The 17,886-nt window shown below is 62.1% G+C and overlaps 1 protein-coding gene across 4 annotated transcripts; it reads right to left on the bottom strand.

Moving 5' to 3' along the window:
- On the bottom strand, positions 1-14,474 carry CCDC88B (coiled-coil and HOOK domain protein 88B). 4 transcript variants are annotated; one of them, XM_037053071.1, is made up of 28 exons: positions 14,333-14,474; positions 13,910-14,052; positions 13,649-13,760; positions 13,496-13,565; positions 13,352-13,410; positions 13,181-13,264; positions 12,958-13,101; positions 12,590-12,735; positions 12,362-12,443; positions 12,055-12,213; positions 11,321-11,467; positions 11,054-11,162; positions 10,725-10,861; positions 9,508-10,641; positions 6,121-6,248; positions 5,925-6,042; positions 4,997-5,092; positions 4,776-4,916; positions 3,968-4,224; positions 3,595-3,738; positions 3,218-3,404; positions 2,944-3,089; positions 2,591-2,689; positions 2,239-2,405; positions 1,874-1,987; positions 1,489-1,686; positions 1,280-1,357; positions 1-493 (listed from the first exon to the last, which is right to left on the bottom strand). In XM_037053071.1, the coding sequence occupies exons 1-28, from the start codon at positions 14,390-14,392 to the stop codon at positions 438-440; spliced, it is 4,515 nt and encodes a 1,504-aa protein (XP_036908966.1). In that variant the 5' UTR covers positions 14,393-14,474; the 3' UTR covers positions 1-437. The 4 variants fall into 4 exon arrangements, with proteins under 4 accessions (XP_036908966.1, XP_036908967.1, XP_036908968.1 ...); XM_037053072.1 differs by having other exon boundaries at positions 1,289-1,357; XM_037053073.1 differs by lacking the exon at positions 1,874-1,987.
- Between the last annotated feature and the right edge of the window lie 3,412 nt (positions 14,475-17,886).

Below are 17,886 nucleotides of genomic sequence, written 5' to 3'. Positions count from 1 at the left end.
TGGTTTTAACCCAGCTTTATTCTTATGTTTCTTCTGTCCCGGCTAAGGCTCAGAGATAAGTCCAGGCCACAGTCCCCGGGGAATAGCCCTTGGCTCCTGGCCTGGACCGAGGAGGGGGCTCTCGTGTCCACTCCCGCCTGCCTCCACCACCAGGGTCATCCTCCAGAAACCGCCTCCTAGGCCAGGGCCTCGGGGCAGAGCTGGAGCCCCGGCCAGGTGCGGCTCGTGGGGGCCCGCCACCCCTGCTGCTTGCAGGCTCATCCCCGCTCCATCTCAGGGTCCCAGTGCCAGCCGCAGAGGACCCAGGGTCCCAGGCCCCCTTGTCCCAGGACTTTCCCCCGAGGCCCTGGCTCCCCAAATTCTTGAGCTGCCTGGGGCCCCTACTGGGACTCCAGCGGCGAGGGGACTGCACTCCCAAGCTCCCAGGCCACTCCATGTCACTGGCTGAGGGAAGGGGCGAGAGGTTTCTTCTCCGGCTCCTGTACCGTGAGGCCTAGAGAGAAAGGCTGGGCTCAGGCCCACTGCCCTGGGGGGGCTCCCGGCAGTGGACTTGACCCACAGGGCCCTGCATCTCCTGCCCACCCTCCACCCCTCTAACCTCTCCGCTCTCCCCACCTCATCCCAGTGGCACCGGCAGCCTGGCCAGGCCTTTGCTCCCTCCGTTCCCTCCGCCTGGAGTGCCGTTCGCCAGACATGTCAACACAACAAACTCTCCCCTCCTGGTCTTTGCTCCGACTTCACCTCCCCAGAGCACCCTAATCAAAGCTGCAACCCACCCACCCAGTGCTTCGGACCCCCCTCACCCTGCTCTCCCGCTTTCCCAGAACATCACCACGTCCTGATACAGACTGAGCACGGGAGACGCGGCCGGCCTGAGCCGCGAAGTGCTGGAGTGTGAAATACCACTGCACTTGAAAGACTTAGTATGAGAAATTAATATAAAATATCTCGTGACTGACTTTTTCACCCAGGCGGCGTGTTGAAATGGTAATGATTCAGGCTTATGGAGTTAAATAACACATGTCATTAGAATTAATTTGCCCATCTCTTTTTACCTGTCTCCGATGAGGCCACTACAACTTTTTGCATTATACATGTAGCTCCCAGCTTCTTTCTCCGGGGCTGTTGCAGATAATTATTGTTTTTATGCGCACGGTTTACTGTCTGCCTTCGACACCACAACATCCCCCGCTGCCCCCCTGCCAGCTTGTCACCTGGCCCTTCGTAAAGCCTCACTGTCGAGCGAGCGAACGCCGGAGCCACACACGCAGGCACACACCCCGCTCACCCTCTCCGCCGGCATCGGCCTCATGTTCCGCCAGGGTCTCGACGGAGCCATCCCATCGCACTCCGGGGCCTGAGGGGGCACAGAGCGGCTGCTGGGCCACAGGGGCCAGGGCAGGGGCGGGCAGGGCACCCCCCTTCCCCAAAGAGTTGGTGGCTCCACAGGGAGCTGGGGGCTAACGACCAGGGACCCTTGTCCCTCACCTTTGCCAGGGGAGCTGAGTGGCTCCAGTGGGCGCCGGCGGAATCGTTGCCTGGGGGTGTCCCCGGGGCTGAATGACTCAGAGCTTCGGCCCACCGGGAACCGGGAGCTGAGCTTCCGCCGCTGCGCGCCTGCCAGAGTCTCATCCCGCAGGCAGAGGGAGCTTTGGGCCCGGCGCATGGGTGCCGGTGAAGGGGATCCTGCAGGAGGCACAGGCATGGGGGCATCAGAGCAGTGCAGGGGGGTGGCTGGGCAGTGTGGGAGGGGCAGCGGGGTAAAGCGGCACGGGGCAGGGGGAGGAGGCTGCTGCAGGGGAGGGACAGGGCCTGGGGGAATGAGGGAGGTGACAGGAGGCAGGACCCTGTGCTGGCGCTGACACTAACTCACTCTGTGACCTTGGGCAAGGTGCTGCCCCTCCCCGGGCCTCGGTTTCCTCGTCTGCTGACTGGAATGAATGACCTCTCACTAAAGCCCCCTGCTGCTCCAAGGGCCCAGGCACCGCTGTGGATGGGTAGGACTGGGTGGGTGGCGGCGCAGGCAGGAGGGAGGTGCCAGATGACAGGGACGCAGCAGGGACACAGAGCAAAGCACCACTGGACCCATCTGGGGAGCGCCGGGCTGTCAGCAGGGAAGGTCAGCGGGGCACATGTATGAGACACACAGGAAGGAGGAGACCAGAGGCACTGGCAGGAGCCAGGATGGGGATAAAGGACATGGGGTAGGGACCAACCCGTCCCCTGCCCCAGACCCACCTGTCCCATCTGCCTCCCTGCCCTCGGAGAGCTCCGGCTCTGGGGGGCCCCCCAGGTTCTCGGTGCTGCCAGCCCCATCGGCCCACAGGCGTGGCCCCCCATGGGGGCCCCCCTCCCGCCGGGGCCGCATCAGCCTCTTCACCTTGTCTGCCAGCCAGCTGCCCTTCCTGGGGGCAAGAGGGCACAAGAGGGAGTGAGGCCCAGAAGAAGAGGGCAGGAGGGTCATGTTGGGGATACGAAGGCCAGGCAAACCCTCACTGGGCCTGGGCCTGAGCTGGGCCAGGGTCAGAGGGCAGGCAGGCAGGGTCCAGGTTGGGAGGACCCCAGTCTAGGGGGTGAAGGGGCCACTCACTTGGTCCGGGGCAGGGGCCCAGGCTCCAGCACGCGGTACTGGTCCATGATCTTCTCCACCAGTTTCTGCTTCTCACGACGCAGGGCGTTGAGCTGGTCCCTGGGGGCATGGGGGAAACGGGAGTGAGCACACAGCAAGAGGTCACATGAGGCTCGGGCCAGAGCAAGGCTCAGGGACTAGCAGGTACGGCTCTGCCAGGTGTTAGCACACAGACACACTCCTGTGTGGGGTGACAAATTGCCACTGCCCCAGATCCCTGGGGGGCCTCCAGGGCATCTGCCCCCAAACAACCAAAGGGGTCTGCAGGCCCAGCCCGGGCTCCCCACGGCCCGCTGCACCCCCATCCTGCTCACAGGTACTCGCGCTGCTCTCGGTGCAGGTGGTCCCTGCTCTCCAGGCTGCGCTCCAGGAGCTCCCGGTTCTCCCGGCTCAGGGCCTGCACCTCAGCCAGCAGCTGCCGGTTCTCCTCTTCCTGGGCGCTCCGCAGCTCTGTCAACAGCTGTTGGGGACAGGCAGCAGATCGGGTGGAGGTTAATGGGGCTCAGGGTGGCTCTTTCCCTGCCAGCCCATCCCTGCCCTCCAGTGCCCTCTGACCCCGCTGCAGCCACCGCCCGCCCCTCACCACACCTCGCACTGTGTGGTCAGCCGGCAGGCGCTCAAGTCCAGCTGCTGGTTGGACTCTCGCAGCCGCTGGCTCTGCATCTCCAGCTGTGCCCGCTCCAGCTCCAGCCACGCCAGCCGGCTCCGCAGCTCCCCGCGTTCACCCTGCAGCTCACCCCGCTCCCGGGACACCTCTGCCAGCAGCTTCTGAGCCCTGCAGAGGCAAAAAGAGCTGCTCTCAGAGGGGACTTGCCCCCAGGCTCCTCCTGAGGCCCGGAGTGTGTGCTCGAGAGGGGCAAAGCAGGACCCCACAGGGACAGTGACTGACCTACCACCAACCCACTTCACAGAGAGAAACACTGAGACCTGGCCCGAGACGAGACAGGCTGCGCCAGGGCTAGTACCTGTCGTGCTCACTCTGCAGCCTCCGCAGCTCCTCCTCTAGGCCCCGCTGCCGATGTCCGTCCTGCATCAGGCGTTCACGCTCTGCCAGCAGGGCCAACTCCTGCGCCTCCACGTTGGCCCTCTGGGCCTGCAGCTGCTCGTGCCTGCGATGGACAGGGGCTGAGAGGGCTGCAGGGACCAGGGGTCAGGGCAAGCAGGCAGCTGGACTGTCTGGACACGGGGGCCTGCCATCTTCTACAAATAACCGCAGGCAAAGCCACAGGGCAGCGTGTTGGGCCAGGTGTTCACACAGGTGCCCAGAAAGGGCACAGCAGTGGGGCTCCAGGTGGTGGTGCTTTCCCTCAGGGAGAGAGGGTGTTTGGGGGGACATACCTGCCCTGAAGCTCCCGGTGGGCAAGCTCCAGTGCCCGCATGTTGGCCTTGAGGTCTCGGTGCCGGGCCAGCAGTCCCTCCAGCTCGGCCTCCTGCCGCCGCTGCAGCTGGGTCAGGGACTCGTGGTCCCGCAGCAGGGACTGCTGCTGCCTGCGGGTTTCCTCCTGGGACTGCCGCGCCACCCGCACCTCCTCCTCCAGCACCCCCAGCTTCCTGTGCAGCTCCTGGCCCTGCATCTCCAGGACAGACTTCTCAGCCTAGGACAGAGGCGAGGGCATGCACTGCAGGGGTGGAACCCCAGGCCAGAAAGGGGTAAGAGAGCAGGGCAGGGGAGCAGGGCAGGGGACAGGAGAGAAAGCTGCGGAGGCGGCACGGGCTGGGGTGGGGGGTGGCAGGGAAACTGAGGCAGAGACTAATGGGAGAGGAGTGGGGAGGGGTGTCATGGCTGGTGCCAGGCCAAGGAGGGGAGCGCGAGAGGCACAAGGTAGAGATGGGACCGATGGGGCTGGAGTGGGCCGGGAGAGCGGTTGGAACTGACGGCTGGTTGTGAAGAAGAGGGCTGGGGACTGGACTACACAGGCACAGATGTGGGGGCTGGAGGCAGGTAGAAGGGGCTGGAGGTGGGCATGGGTAGGAAGGAGGAATGTAGAACAAGGTAGCTGGGGTTGGGACACAGACACGTGATAGGGAACAGGGAGAGACAGCTGGCTGGGAGCTAAGGCAGGGAAAAGGGTCAGCAAACAACACAGAGGAGCAGTGGGCAATAGGCAGGCATGGGCTGGGGAATGAGCACCCAGCCGCCACCCACCTGCAGGCGACTGCTGCACTCCTGTGCCCGCTGGCTCTGCAGCAGCAGCTCCTGGGCGCGCCCCTGCAGGCTTCCCAGCTGCCCCTCCAGCAGCTGCAGCTGCCCCTGCAGAGCTGCCTTTTCGGCCACCAGCGTCGCATTCTGCTCAGTGGGGAGGGGAGTTAACAGTGGCCAGGCCACTGCCCTCCCAGCCCCCATGCCCACCACGGTCCGCCACTCACACTGCGCTCAACCTCGACCAGCCGCCCGCTCTGGGCCTCCATGACCCTTGGCTCCGAGTGTTCCTCAGGCCCCTGCCCCACGGGTCCCTGGCGCAGCTGCAAGGAGAGGCCCCGGGAGGTCATGCAGGGGACTGGCAGTGCTTGGGGAGGGCACAGGGACCTTGCAGAAGAGTGGCCTCTTGCACCACAACCCTGCACTCAGGGGTTCCGCAGCTCCCTCACTCCCCATCCTGCCCCACCCACCAACAGGGTGGGGCAGCCCTCAACTCCCGATCACCTTCCCCGAGGTTCTACAGCTCAGGCCTTGCCCCGCTGCTTCTCCTGCACAAGCTACTCTTCCCATGGGCCCAGATTTCAATGTCGCTTTCTCCAGAAAGCCTCCCCTGACCCACCCCATACACGCCAGCCAGGCAGTCTGCTGAGTGCCCCCTGGCCCAACACCATGTGAGGGTCTCCTGTTCTCCTGCCTCTGTCCCAGGTGGGCTGTGTGCTCCCTGAGCACGGAGGCCTGGTGTTGGCTCCACCACACCACAGCGCTGAGCCCATGTGCCTCAGGGATGTCAGAAATGACAACTGACTTATGACAGTGACAGTCATTGAGCTCACTAGAAGGCGGGGGGTGGGGGCGAGCAAGAAACATACAGTAGCCACCTCAGAGCAAAGCCACCACCAGGTTCTGTTTGTTTGAGGAATGGGGGAACGAGGCCCCCAGAAGACCACCCGGCCTGACAGAGCCAGCTTGACTCTCAGCACAGTGCTCCTTCCAAGGGCCCCAGAACAGGACACAAGACAGGCAACGCCTAGCCAAGAATCAAGTGCCAAGGCCGGGGGACCCTGGAGGATGAGAGCCCATGCAACCTTGTCCTTCTGCATCAGGATGGAGGGAGGGGCGAGTCAAGGCCCTCCGCACCCAGGGCTGAAGCCTCACCTGGAACAGCTCTTCTTCCAGCTGCAGGGCCCTCTTCTTGAGCTCCATCAGCGCCTCTTCCTTGCTGGTGGCCACAGCCTGCAGCTCCGTTTTCAGGCGCTGCTCCAGGCCCTCGTACCTGGCGGGAGAAGCCTGGACATCTACCTCGCCTCGAGCCTGCACCTGGCCCTCTCTGCCTCCCGGACTACGTCCCCACCTCTGGTGCTGCAGCTCCTGTTCCCGCAGAAACTCCTGGCGCTCCAGCGTCGCCTGCTCCAGCTCATTCTGCAGCCGCTCCAAGCGGGCCCCCAGCTCCTGGCCCCGCACCACAGCCTTCTCTAGATCCTGAGGGCAGACAGCGCAGGCTCAGGGCCAGAAGGACAGACCGCTGCCTTCACCCGGGGAGGCGACAGATGCAGAGGCCTGCGAGTCAGGGGACCTGGCTTTCTGTCCTTGCCGTGTCCCCCTAGACAGACCTCTTTAATCCTCTGGGCCTCTACACCCCAATCTGTGAAACGGGAGCAAAGCCTGGTCGCCCTGCCGAGTGGGTATGAAAGAACTGAGGGCTGTGATCCTGGCCAGGGGGGGGGAGGCTCCTGGGACAGGGGTCAGAGGCACTCGCCAGGCATCTTCACCTCTCTGAGCCTATGGTTTCTGACGTGCCCAGGGACAGCTCGGTGTTTCCTACGTGCCGCGGCCACACTAGCCATGTGAAGGGAAGGGGCTCAGCACAGGCAGGTCTGCAGAGCACCCTCAGCCACCAGGGATGGCCAAACACAGGAACTTGGTGAACACCAGGCCTAACCACAGTGGGGGCTGGGCAGGGGAGGACGGGGATGCTGGGGCCAGTGGGCCTCTGGCAGTTGGGCCACACCACTGCAGAACGGGGCAGGAGGCCCACTTTGAGCTGTGGGCCCCAGACGGAGGTAGACCAAACCACTCTGAGGGGTGGGGGACCTGGCAGGATAAAGCCACAGGGAAGGGCCCGCTCTGGCCAAGCAGCCTGCCGAACCCTGTCTCTGGGAGCCAAGTCTATGGCCTCTGCTCTGACCTTCCTGGCTTAGCAACACCACCACCCGCCCCCCAACCTCAAGCCTCCCCCCAGGATCAGTGGACTTCCAGGCACCCTTGCCCAGGGCCTCTCACTGAAAAACTACAACTCCCATGATGCCCTGCTATTGGCTGCCAGAGGCTGAGGCTCAGAATCGCAGTCCAATGAAGGAGACCTGGACCTCAGCCCAGACTATGGCCCAGCCCTCCTCCAGGCCCAGGCCACAGCTCCCAGTGCCAGCTCCACTGTACCTCCTGCCTGCCACCCAGCCCAGGAGGCCCACGTGGACAGCCCCCCGGGCCCCTGGTTCCCTGACCTCCCTCCGGCTGGTCACCTCCTGTGGTGCCATGGCCAGTTATCACCAGGAAGTACCCTGACCAGGAAATACCACAAAATTCCCCACCTAGTCCTCAGCCTCCTCCACCCTCTCAGTGCTCAGAGCCGGCTCTTCCAGCGGCCGGCCCCACCCTCACCTTCACTGCCTACCTGCCAGGGCTCCCTCACCACCGCTGCCCCAAGCTCTCTACGTTCATTATCTTACGGCATCCCCTGAGGCAGGTTGCATCCATCCCAGTTTCACAGGTGAGTAAACTGAGACTCAGAGAGATTAAATAACTTGCCCCAAGCCACACAGCTGAGAAGGAGGGGATTCGGGCTATAACCCAGGCCTGCCTGGCAGCAGTCGCATCCTACAGAGTGGACCCCAGAGACAGCCTCTCAGCTCTACCCTCTTACCCACACCCCCCACCTCTTACACTCCCCAGGCCTGTCCTGCATACTGTCCGACCCCGGGTCAGCCCAACCACGTGCTCCCTGCCCCTCTCCTTTGGAAGGAGTCCCAGAGACAGTTCTCCCTCCTGAACCTCAGTGTCCCCGTCGGTACAACAGGAATGAAACTGGAAACTGTCGGGTGGAAGATTCAGTTCCTGACTGAGGCACAGGCTCCCTACAGCACACTGGTGCCTGCGGACCTGAACCCGCTTCCTATCGCCTTGCTGTCTCCTCCGAGTCCCCTGAGGGGCCTTTCAGCACAGGGCCCTGTCCACTCTGCCCCAGTGGCTCCCGCCGCCCTCGTGAGAAAAGCCACAACTCCCTCCTCACTTCGCAGGAAGGCGAGGCCCTGCCCAATAGGAACCCTGCTCAATGAATTCTCACCTGCCTCCACTTGCTGCCTCACACTCCACCCCGACAAACTCTGCCTGCACCTCCTCGCTCACTGCTATTCTCTCCCNAGGCTCCCTACAGCACACTGGTGCCTGCGGACCTGAACCCGCTTCCTATCGCCTTGCTGTCTCCTCCGAGTCCCCTGAGGGGCCTTTCAGCACAGGGCCCTGTCCACTCTGCCCCAGTGGCTCCCGCCGCCCTCGTGAGAAAAGCCACAACTCCCTCCTCACTTCGCAGGAAGGCGAGGCCCTGCCCAATAGGAACCCTGCTCAGTGAATTCTCACCTGCCTCCACTTGCTGCCTCACACTCCACCCCGACAAACTCCGCCTGCACCTCCTCGCTCACTGCCACTCTCTCCCCTCCTCCAGGAAGCCTTCCCTGACAGGTCCCAGCTCCCCGCACAGGCACGTCTCCCTCTCCCCTCCTCCAGGAAGCCTTCCCTGACAGGTCCCAGCTCCCCGCACAGGCACGTCTCCACCCCAGATGGGAGCACTGCCCCGAGTACAGGTATGCTGGCTGCCTGGTACTGGCGCCAAGGAGACACCCACACGCACGCTTAAGCGAATGAACAAAGGGGGCTCCAGGCTTTCTCTCCCGCCTCCTTTCCCAGTCCAGCCAGCACCCCCTGCCACCTGGACCACAGGCACTGCCTCCTAATGGCCCCAGGCCCCTGCACACCAAGGTGACCCTCCTCAAACCCAGGCTCACACAGGTCGGCCACACCCCTGGTGGCTCTCCCTGCCTGGGGACGGAGCTCAAGCACCTGAAAAGCCAGCCTGGCACACCCCTCTGAGCCCCATCCACCCACTCCTCCTGGGCCCTGAAAACCTTTAATGCCTTCCCGTCTCTGCACTGGCTGTTCCCTTGGGGTGAACTGTCCTTCCCTGTCTAGTGAAATCTCGACTGTTCCTCAGAACCACCCCCACCACCACCACCGCGAAGCCTCCTTGCCCCAACTCTGGCATCAGCTCCCTCTCCCGCAGGCTTTGTTCCCACAGTGCTTTGCTCTTCCTAACTGTCTGACCAGCAGGAACTGGGCTCTCCCACCGAGCGCAACCTCCTCTGGTCTTCCAGAAGACCCACCAGGGCAGCTGCGAGGAGTACCTCCATTGTACAGAAGGAGGCGCTGTGGTCAGAGGGGCACTCTGGCTCCCTGCCACACGCTCATCCCCTCCAAAGCCACCCCACCAGAGGCAGAGGTCATGCGTCCCTTTCCAGGTCAGGAGTGACTTGGGAAGGCAGGAATGGATTTCGCCTCTTTATCTCCAGTCCCAACTTGCCGCTGGGCACTCAGTGGCTGCTGATAAAATTAATAACCCAAAACTCCGGCCACTGGCCTGGCACCCCATTTCCTGACCCCAAGTGAACGAAGGTGAGCACCCACATACCTGTCCGAGGGCCTGCCTCTCCCGGCGCTCCCTCTCGGCCTCCTCTAGGTGCTGGCGGCTCTTGGCCTCCAGCACTTGCAGCTGCTCCTCGGCGGCCTCAGCCCGGGCCCGCAGCCGGGGTGCCTCGCGCTCCCACTGCCTCCGCTCTCGGCCTGCTGCCGCCAGCGCCTCTGCCAGCGCCTCCCGCTCCCGCGATGCGGCCTCCAGCTCCCGTCTGGCTGCCTCCACTGCCTCCCGAAGCCGGGCCTGCTCCTGGCCCTGGGCCTCTGCTTCCCGGTGGGCCTCGGCCTCTGCCCTCCGAGCCTGAGCCAGCTCCTCGGACAGACGAGCTGCCTCCGTGCCTCGGGCCTCCAGCCTGCGAGCCTGGACCTCCAACTCAGCTCGAAGGGCCTCAGCCTCTCTCCTCAGCCGAGCCACCTCCTCCCTGAGGGCCTCCTGCTCTGGGTCACCACAGGTCAGGATCGCCCCTGGGATTGGCCTCTCCAAGGCCTGGGCATCAGGAGCCCTTTCCGGCTTCTGGGCCAGGCCCCCGGTCATCCCCTCCAGCCTCTGGTCCTGCTCTCTGGCCTCTGTTTGCCCCTTGGGCAAGTCCAACCACTGACCCGAGGACTCCGGCTCCTCCAGATGCACGTGGAGGCGTGGCTCTGTGAGTCCAGGAGCGCTCTCAGGTACCCCCTGTCTCAGCCCCTGGGCCTTGGGCACACACTCCCCAGTCCCTCCTCCCAACAGCAGCTGGGCCTGCATCTTGCTCTCTGGACCCTGCAGTGGGGCCGTGGAGGCAGAGGTCTGGAGAGGGGCTCCGTGGTCAGACCTCTCCGGGGCCTTCTGCGTCTCCACAGCAGGACCTGACTCCTGGGCCGTCACTTCTGAGGTCTGGGGGGCCATGGCAGCCGTCCGGAGCGGCCTGTCTGTTACTTGAGTGTCTGGATCAGATGTCTGGGGACACTCCGCTAACTCCTTGGGGGTTGAGTCTGATGCCCGAGAAGCCAGGTCTGAGGTCTGGGGGTCTGCATCCCTGCCTTGGCCAACCAGACCCTGGGGGCCATGGTCTGAGGCCAGGCAAGTCTGGTGAGTCACCGCCAGCTCTGGGACCACGGAGGCTTCCCTCTGGCTCTGCTCCTCCAGCAGGGGGTGCTGAGGGCACACGAGAGGGATGGTCAAGCCCAGCGGAGGGCACCAGGAAGGACCTACTGGGATGGTTAGGGAAGGGGACTCACCTGGCCACCTGGCTGCCCCTGTAGCACCTGCAGCAGGGCGCGAAGCTCCCGATTCTCTCGCTCTAGGGTCCACAGCCGGCCAGCCTCTGCCTCCTTCACTTCATCGTGTATCGAGGGGGCTGCTCCTGGCAGGGGTGCTGGGGGTACGTGAGATGAGGTCAGGACCCTTCCCATGCTTAGTTCTGCCACACTGCCTGGCTCCTCACCTACACCCCTACACCCCCAGAGACCTGGGGGAAGGGACGAAGTCAGGAGCCATCCCTACCACAGCTGCAGGAAAACACAGGCAGCCCCCCCAGACCCAGCCCCTCCACTGGGGCACCACTCACCCTCCCCAGGAGAGCCCGGGGGTGGCTCCAGGCTCCGCTGCAGTTCCAGCTCCAGCTCCACATTCTCCTCTGCCAGCTGGTCCACCTGATGCCGCAGAGAGTCCAGCTCCTGGGGGTGGGCAGGACGTGGAGAGCAGGATCAGACAAGCCTTCCCCACCAAGACCAGTGTGGGGGGCTAGAGGATCACTAGAGAACATTAGGAGTAGGGGTCACAGGGATCACTAGGGGACCCTGGGGCACCACTGGGGTCACTGTGGCAAGCTCACCGCATGGGCCTCGCCCAACCGGGTCCGCAGAAGCAGGTTCTCCCGCTGGGTCTCATGCAGCCGAGCACATCGCTCTTGGGCAGCCTCCAGCTGCTCCTCCAGCAGGGCCTTTGAGGCCTCCAGAGTCCCAGTGAGCGCCCGCTCCTCCTGGGAGAAAGGGGGCACAGAGAGCCAGAGTTCTGGCCCCCAGCACTCCAGGGCCGCAGGTCCTGCCTCCCCATTCCCACCAGACCCCACACCCCTGAGGCTCTCTGTGCCCCACCTCTCCCCTTCATCTGCCCCAACATCTGCAGGCTTTTTCCAGGCACCACTTCCCTAGCACCTGGCCCCGCCCTTCTCCTATGTAGGCCCCGCCTATTCTTCTATGTGGGCCCGCCCCTTCTCCTCAGAAGTTGCCTTCCAAGGTCCCAACTTTCTAGGCCTTACTTATTAGGCCCCACTGCTAAGGACTTTATGCAGATACCACCTCCTCTGCACTTGGCCCCGCCCTCCGCCCTAGGACCTACCCTGGCCCACAACCCCTACCTCCCCCGCTTCCATCTGCCCCATCCTCCAGAGGGCCTTTCCGCAGACACCACCTCACCCGTTTCTCCTAGCCATGACTGTTTCCTCGGTCAGGCCTGACTCCTTCAGGACCAAATTTGCTCCTCCTTTCGGCCCACCCCTCTCCCCTCAGTCCCCGCCCTGGTCCTGCCACAAGCCCCACCCTGCCGCAGCACCGCCTCCGGACTCACCTCCAACTGGCCCTTGCAGGCTTCAGCCACCTGCAGCCGCTCCCGGCAGCGACGCAGCTCCTCCTGCAGCCGGGGCAGGCGGCCGGCCCGCTCCCGCAGCGCCTCTACCTCCTCGCGATACAACTCGGCCCTCTTGGCCTGTCCCGACAGCGTCTGGGCCTGGGCCAGATGATGCGGAGCTGGGACCGGCCAGCCGTGGCCACAGGGATTGGGGACGGCAAGGAGCCAGGGTAGGGGCAGGCAATGGGATGCAGGAGGTGCGGGGAGGTTAGGAAATACGGCGATGGTGGGGAGCATCAGAACGCACCTCCTGGCGGAGCCTTCGAATGTCAGCCTCTAAGCCCTGCACCTCCTCCTGGGAGTCTAGCAGCAACTCGGCCTTCTCCTCCCTGGAGGAGAGAGACACTGCAGGGCTCTCGACCAGCAAGCCCCAGCTCCTCCCAGGCCTGATCCCTGAAAAATGGGGTTGGACCCCCCCAACCAGGCCTAATCTGCCCCTCTCCCCCATGTCCCAGGCCCAGCCTGCTGCACTCACAGCTCCTGGCGCAGGCGCCGCAGCTGGGCCTTGGTGTTGGCCAGCTGCAGGGCCAGGTGGTTCGAGGGGCCCTGCAGAGGAGTCCCAGCAGGAGCCTCAGGCAGCAAGGGGGTTGGCTGTCGCTCCAGCAGCAGTTCAGCCAACCGCTGTGGGAGATCAAGGGTCAGAGGTCAGAACTAACCCATCTTATGCCCCCCAAAGCTGCCCCCGACCACCACAAGGTGAATTCGGAGCTTGCAGCCCTGCTGGCCTAAGATCTCCAGACCCACCCCCACACCTGGGCCTCAACCCCCATCTTCCCCACACACCTGAGTCTCCGTGGTCCTCCCATTCCTCCACTTGGCCCTCAAAGCCCCTGCTGCCCCTACCTGGGCCCCCACATCACGCTCCCGGGCCAGTCTCAATAGTGTCCCCATCAGATTCCGGGACAGCATCTCCAGCTCTGGAGATGCCAGCTCTCCAGGCTCAGGCCCAGCCAGCGCCAGCACCACGCCCGCCCCAGGCTGGGTCACCTGGGTGGGTAGAGAGAGCAGATCAGCCAAAGAAGTCAGGGGCAGGGTGTCCCCGGCTGGTGCCAATCCAAAGCCATACCTCCTGGATGGCAGCAGCCAGCTCGCTCTGGACCTCCAGGCTAAGGCCCTGGATGTGCCGGATGAAGAGCTCCCGATGCTCGCACTGCAGGGAACCAGTGGGAGAGGCTGACACAGGAGTCTCCCACCACCACGGCCGAAGCTGGGCGCTGCCCTTCCCCCTTCCGCTCACCTGCACCGACGCCCCCAGCAACAGCCGAAGGATGCCTTCCAACTCCTCCACTGCCTCCCCTGCAGGGCCCAAGCCACAAGCAGTTAACAGGTCGTGGGCAGGGGCGGGGCTAGACACAGGGAGGGCTGGTGGGAGAGAGAGTACCTGAGAAGGGGTCAAACCCCAATGTCTGGAGGTCTGGGGGTGGCGACAGGATCAGCAGCTGCAGCTCCTCCTGGGGGCATAGGGGGCAGGAGATCGTGAGATGGGCCCTCCTGAGGGGCTCCCAGGCTTGGCCTCCCCCTCCCAAACCCTCACCTGGTAGAAGTCCCTCAGTCGTCCCCACAGGTGGCTCAGGTTCCGCACCCGCTGAGCTGGGGGATCATCAGGGCCCCTGGTCATCCGAGGGGCCCCTCGGGAACTAGGGGCACTGTGGGCCCAGGGGGCGATTGGTTGGATGGGGCAATCAAGGACCCACCTCCCCTCAACCAGGCTCTGCCCTCAGCCCTCAGGCTCTGTGCACCAGCCGTCCCGGCCCCCTCCCCTCAGACCCCTAAGTTGGCCCCCAATGCCCCTTACATGATGCCCAGCACCCGGAGGAGCAGGGCCCCATCGCTGAGGTGCAAGAACCTCTTCTCCAGACAAAGGGGCCCCTCTCCTTCCTCCTCCTCTTCCCCCTCTGGTTCTTCCGCCTCTCCCACCAGCCCAGCCAGTCCCAGCGCCTGGGGGAAGCAGAGACCGGTCAGCTGGCCCAGACAGGAGCCCCCCATTAGTAGAGTCAGTCCTCAGCCCCTTTGACCCAGCCCCCTCCTCACCAAAATCCTGAATGTGTCTGCCCCCCGCCCCGCCCGGGGTCTAGACCCCTTTTCCTGCCTCACAGCTGCCTGCACTCAGCCCCACATTTACACCCACCTCCCTCAGACCTCAGCTCTGCCCACCACAACTCCAGCCGCTGCCTGTGCTCACTTCCCTTCCCCAGCCCTCTTCCACCCGCCGCCTCACCCAGGTGGCCAGGCTCCCACTCAGGAAGTCTCTGAGTCCGGGCCCCTTGGCCCCATCCATGACAGGTCAGGGTGTTGGTCCTGCTGTGGCAGCTATACCTGCCCTGAGAGGAAGAGGAAGTCCCCGGGTGGGGGATCCCAGGCCTAGCCACAGACGCGTGTACAACTTCCTCCTTCCGGGTGCAGGCTGGCCTGTGCATCCCCCAGAGTCCTGCCTCTGCCCCCACTTCGCTGCACTGCATTGACCCAGCGTCTCTAGCAGGGACTGAGATGACGAGGGGAAGGCGGGACTCCCCTCCCCCCCCCCCAGGAAGGCCCACAACTCTTGAGACTTGGTGGACGATGTCAGGTGAGCTCCCCACCTCTCCGGGCCTCTGTTTCCCAACCTGAAACCCGAGAGAGGGGGACCCTCGGCCCTGCACCTTCCAGGGCTTCCAAGAAGGCTTTCAGCATCACAGGGTGAATCTGGGCGCTCACACCGGCATCTTCTCATTTGCTGGCTTCCTGGACTCTTAATGTGTCTCCAAATTACCCAAACTGTTGCCTCACCTGTGAAGCCTGGCTCAGATGCCACCTCCCCCAGCAAGCCCCCCTTTGGACCCCACCCCCATATTCTGGGCACACTGGTCTGAAACAGGACGTCTAGACCAGGCACAAATGACCTCACGAGCCTCGTTTTCCCATTTGTAAAAGAAGTCGGGAGGGACTTTGGTCTCTGAGGGGAGCAGTTCAGTGCAGAGACCAGCAGCATTGTCTCTTAGACAAACAGGCCAGGACCACCCTGTCCCCCGCTGCTCATCATGGGGGCTCATCCTTTCATTCACTGACTCCGTGCAGGACGCAGTGCTGGGTACTGGGACACAATAATGAGCCACAGGGTCCCCGCCCCAGGGGTGAACAGTTTACTGCAGAGACAGCTACCCTGAAATCACACACACACTCAAAGTGCAACGTTGCAGCAATACTAGGTGTGTGGATGGGGGAGGGATCAGACTTTCTGAATGGCATCTGGAGAGGGCTCAACAATGGAGCTGGAAAAAATGAAAATAATAAATAAGCAAATGCACCCAATTTTTCTAAAAAGGACAATGGAGCTGAGAGCAGGGATGACTGAGTCAACTGGACGAAGTGGGGAGGGAGGAAGGACGTTCCCCGCGGCAGGAACGCAGGCTGCACAGCTGGACATGCAGCCAGTGCAAAGCTCAGAAACCTCGTGTCTCCTCAATCCCAAGACTCTTTAGTTCCCACATTGACGTCTCTGAAGTCAGGTTACGTGGTAGAGTTGCTGTCTGGCTTGTCAATAATACTTCCAAGGCAGAAGTCAATGGCAAAGCTGATTTAAGAGCCGACGCAGATGGCCGCTGACGGTTGTACACTTGGCTCACGGAGGACTACTGGAAGGGGCGCTGGCCCCAGCACTCTTTTTTTCAAAAATTTATTTATTTTTTGTAGAGAGAAGAGAAAGGAGGGAGAGAAGGAGAGAAACATCGGTGTGTGAGAGATACACTGGTCATTTACTTCTTGCACACCCCCAACCAAGGACCTGGCCTGCAACCCAGGCATGTGCCCCAACCCGGAGATGAACAGCCAACCTCTGAGTCCGCTGAGCGGCACCAGCCAGCGCCCCAGCCAGCGCCCAGCGCTGTTGATGACTCGCAGGAGGAGGTGGCTGTGAGACACAGACGTCACGCCTCAGCCGGACTTTAAATGGAAAGGAGTTTCCTGAAAACCGTAAACAAGGTATTTCGCTTCTGTTTTCTGTTTTCTATGTGCTTCAGAATTGCAGGCGCGTGTGATGCGAACGCACGTCTAAATCAAAGAGCGCTCCTCCGGGAGGTATCAAATAAAGCTTCCAGTGGTCGCAGAGCCGAAGGACAGTTGACCGCAGCATGGGTTGTTTGTTTTTTCCCAGGGGCACCTTTTACAATTGATGACGTCTTTGATTTGATCAAATGTGGGGTCGTAAGAACAGTCGAGGCGCACGCAGGCGTGCCATGAGCCTGTCATGGTTACAAGCACGGTACACTCAGTAACTCATTTCCCCTGGCCGAGTTTATGAAATGAGGACTCTGGGTTAGCTCCAGTTTACGGAGGAGGAAACAGCAACTCAGAGAGGTTAATGCCTGCTGAGAGTCACACTTAGTGCTCGTCTACTTCATCGTAGACCAGTCCCGAGACGCAGGTGAAATGAGGATAATCCTCTCAGAGAACTGTTATGAGCCCTGGCTGGGGTAGCTCAGTGGATTCAGCACAGGCCTACGGACCAAAAAGTTGCCAGTTCGATTCCCAGTGAGGGCACATGCCTGGGTTGTGGGTCGGGTCCTCAGTAGGGGGCATGTGCAAGACGCCACCACACATTGATGCTTCTTTCCCTCTCCTTCTCCTTTCCTCCCCCCCCCTAAAAATAAATAAAATCATTTCTTAAAAAAAGAATTGTTACAAGGATTCCATGAGCTGGTGCCTGGCTCACGCATTCATTAAACAGTCCCTGCAGTGTTTATCATATTTTCTTTAATTTTTATTTATCTATTTTTAGAGAGAGGGGAAGGGAGGAAGAAAGGGAAAGAAACAGTGATGTGCATGCAAGAGAGACATCAATTGGTTGCCTCTTGTGTGCTCCCAACTGGGAACCTGGCTCAAAACCCAGGCATGTGCCCTGACTGAGAATCGAACTGATGATCTTTTGGTGCGCAGGCCGGCACTCAGTCCACTGAGCCACACCAGCCAAGGCTTTACTTTTTTTTTTTTTTTAATTGACTTTGAGAGAGAGAGAGAGGGACGGAGGGAGAGAGGGAGAAATGGGGATTCCTTGCCCCACCCACTCAGAGGTTCATTGGTTGATTCTTGCACATGCCCGATTGGGGTAGAGAACCCACAACCCTGGCTCATCGGGAACCACATCCCAACCATCCAAGCTACCTGGCCAAGGTTGTCTTTACTATTAATAATATCAAGGGTCCATGCAGATTTGACCCCCTGTGAATTTTACTTCTGCTTGCACCACCTGAGGATTCCAGCCCAGAAAGTCTGCGGGGCACCTGCTGGGGTGAGCCAGTGTGATGACAGGGCCTCATCTCCTGGCCCCGAGGGACCCCGTCACGGCCCTGAGTCACGCCTTCCTCACCTGGTCCTCTGAGGCAGAGGCCGTGTCGCAATTGCTCTCACATCCTCCCCTCCAGACACGCTCAGATGCACCTCAGTCTGGTTCTGTGACTTGGTTCGGCTGAGTCAGGCAGAGGAAGGCTGGGGTGGGGGTGGAGTGCAGGCGGCAGAGGTGACCCAGAGATCCTGGGATCACCCGCTGAGGGATGTCCATCAGAGGCTGGCCTGGTCCCTGTCCTTTAGATACGTTTTTCCTTCGAAGAAGTTTTCAGATACATGAGCAAAGGTGTCAAGAGTATATAAGGGTGTAGGGGGGAATTCAAGTCTTCCCCTCATGATGCCCTCCCCCCAGGCCCCGATCCCCTCTTAGCACTTTCTGTGTTTTCCTGAGATGCAGCGGCCATGGCCATGGCCGTCATAATGGGGGTGGAGCCACACCCGCAGCTGCACGCC

Source organism: Sturnira hondurensis, unplaced genomic scaffold (genome assembly GCF_014824575.4).
Source record: "Sturnira hondurensis isolate 20B ecotype Veracruz unplaced genomic scaffold, ASM1482457v3 Scaffold0007797, whole genome shotgun sequence".
Lineage (NCBI taxonomy): Eukaryota > Metazoa > Chordata > Mammalia > Chiroptera > Phyllostomidae > Sturnira > Sturnira hondurensis.
Note: the sequence above shows the minus strand (reverse complement) of the source record. Positions and strands in the feature narration are given on the sequence as shown.

Excerpts from the sequence above, each read along its gene's own strand:
- CCDC88B (XM_037053071.1), bottom strand. The coding sequence starts at position 14,392 with ATGGATGGGGCCAAGGGGCCCGGACTCAGAGACTTCCTGAGTGGGAGC. Across the intron at positions 13,566-13,648 it reads GACTGAGGGACTTCTACCAG|GAGGAGCTGCAGCTGCTGAT; the intron begins GTGAGGGTTTGG and ends CTATGCCCCCAG. Across the intron at positions 13,411-13,495 it reads GGGGTTTGACCCCTTCTCAG|GGGAGGCAGTGGAGGAGTTG; the intron begins GTACTCTCTCTC and ends TGGGCCCTGCAG.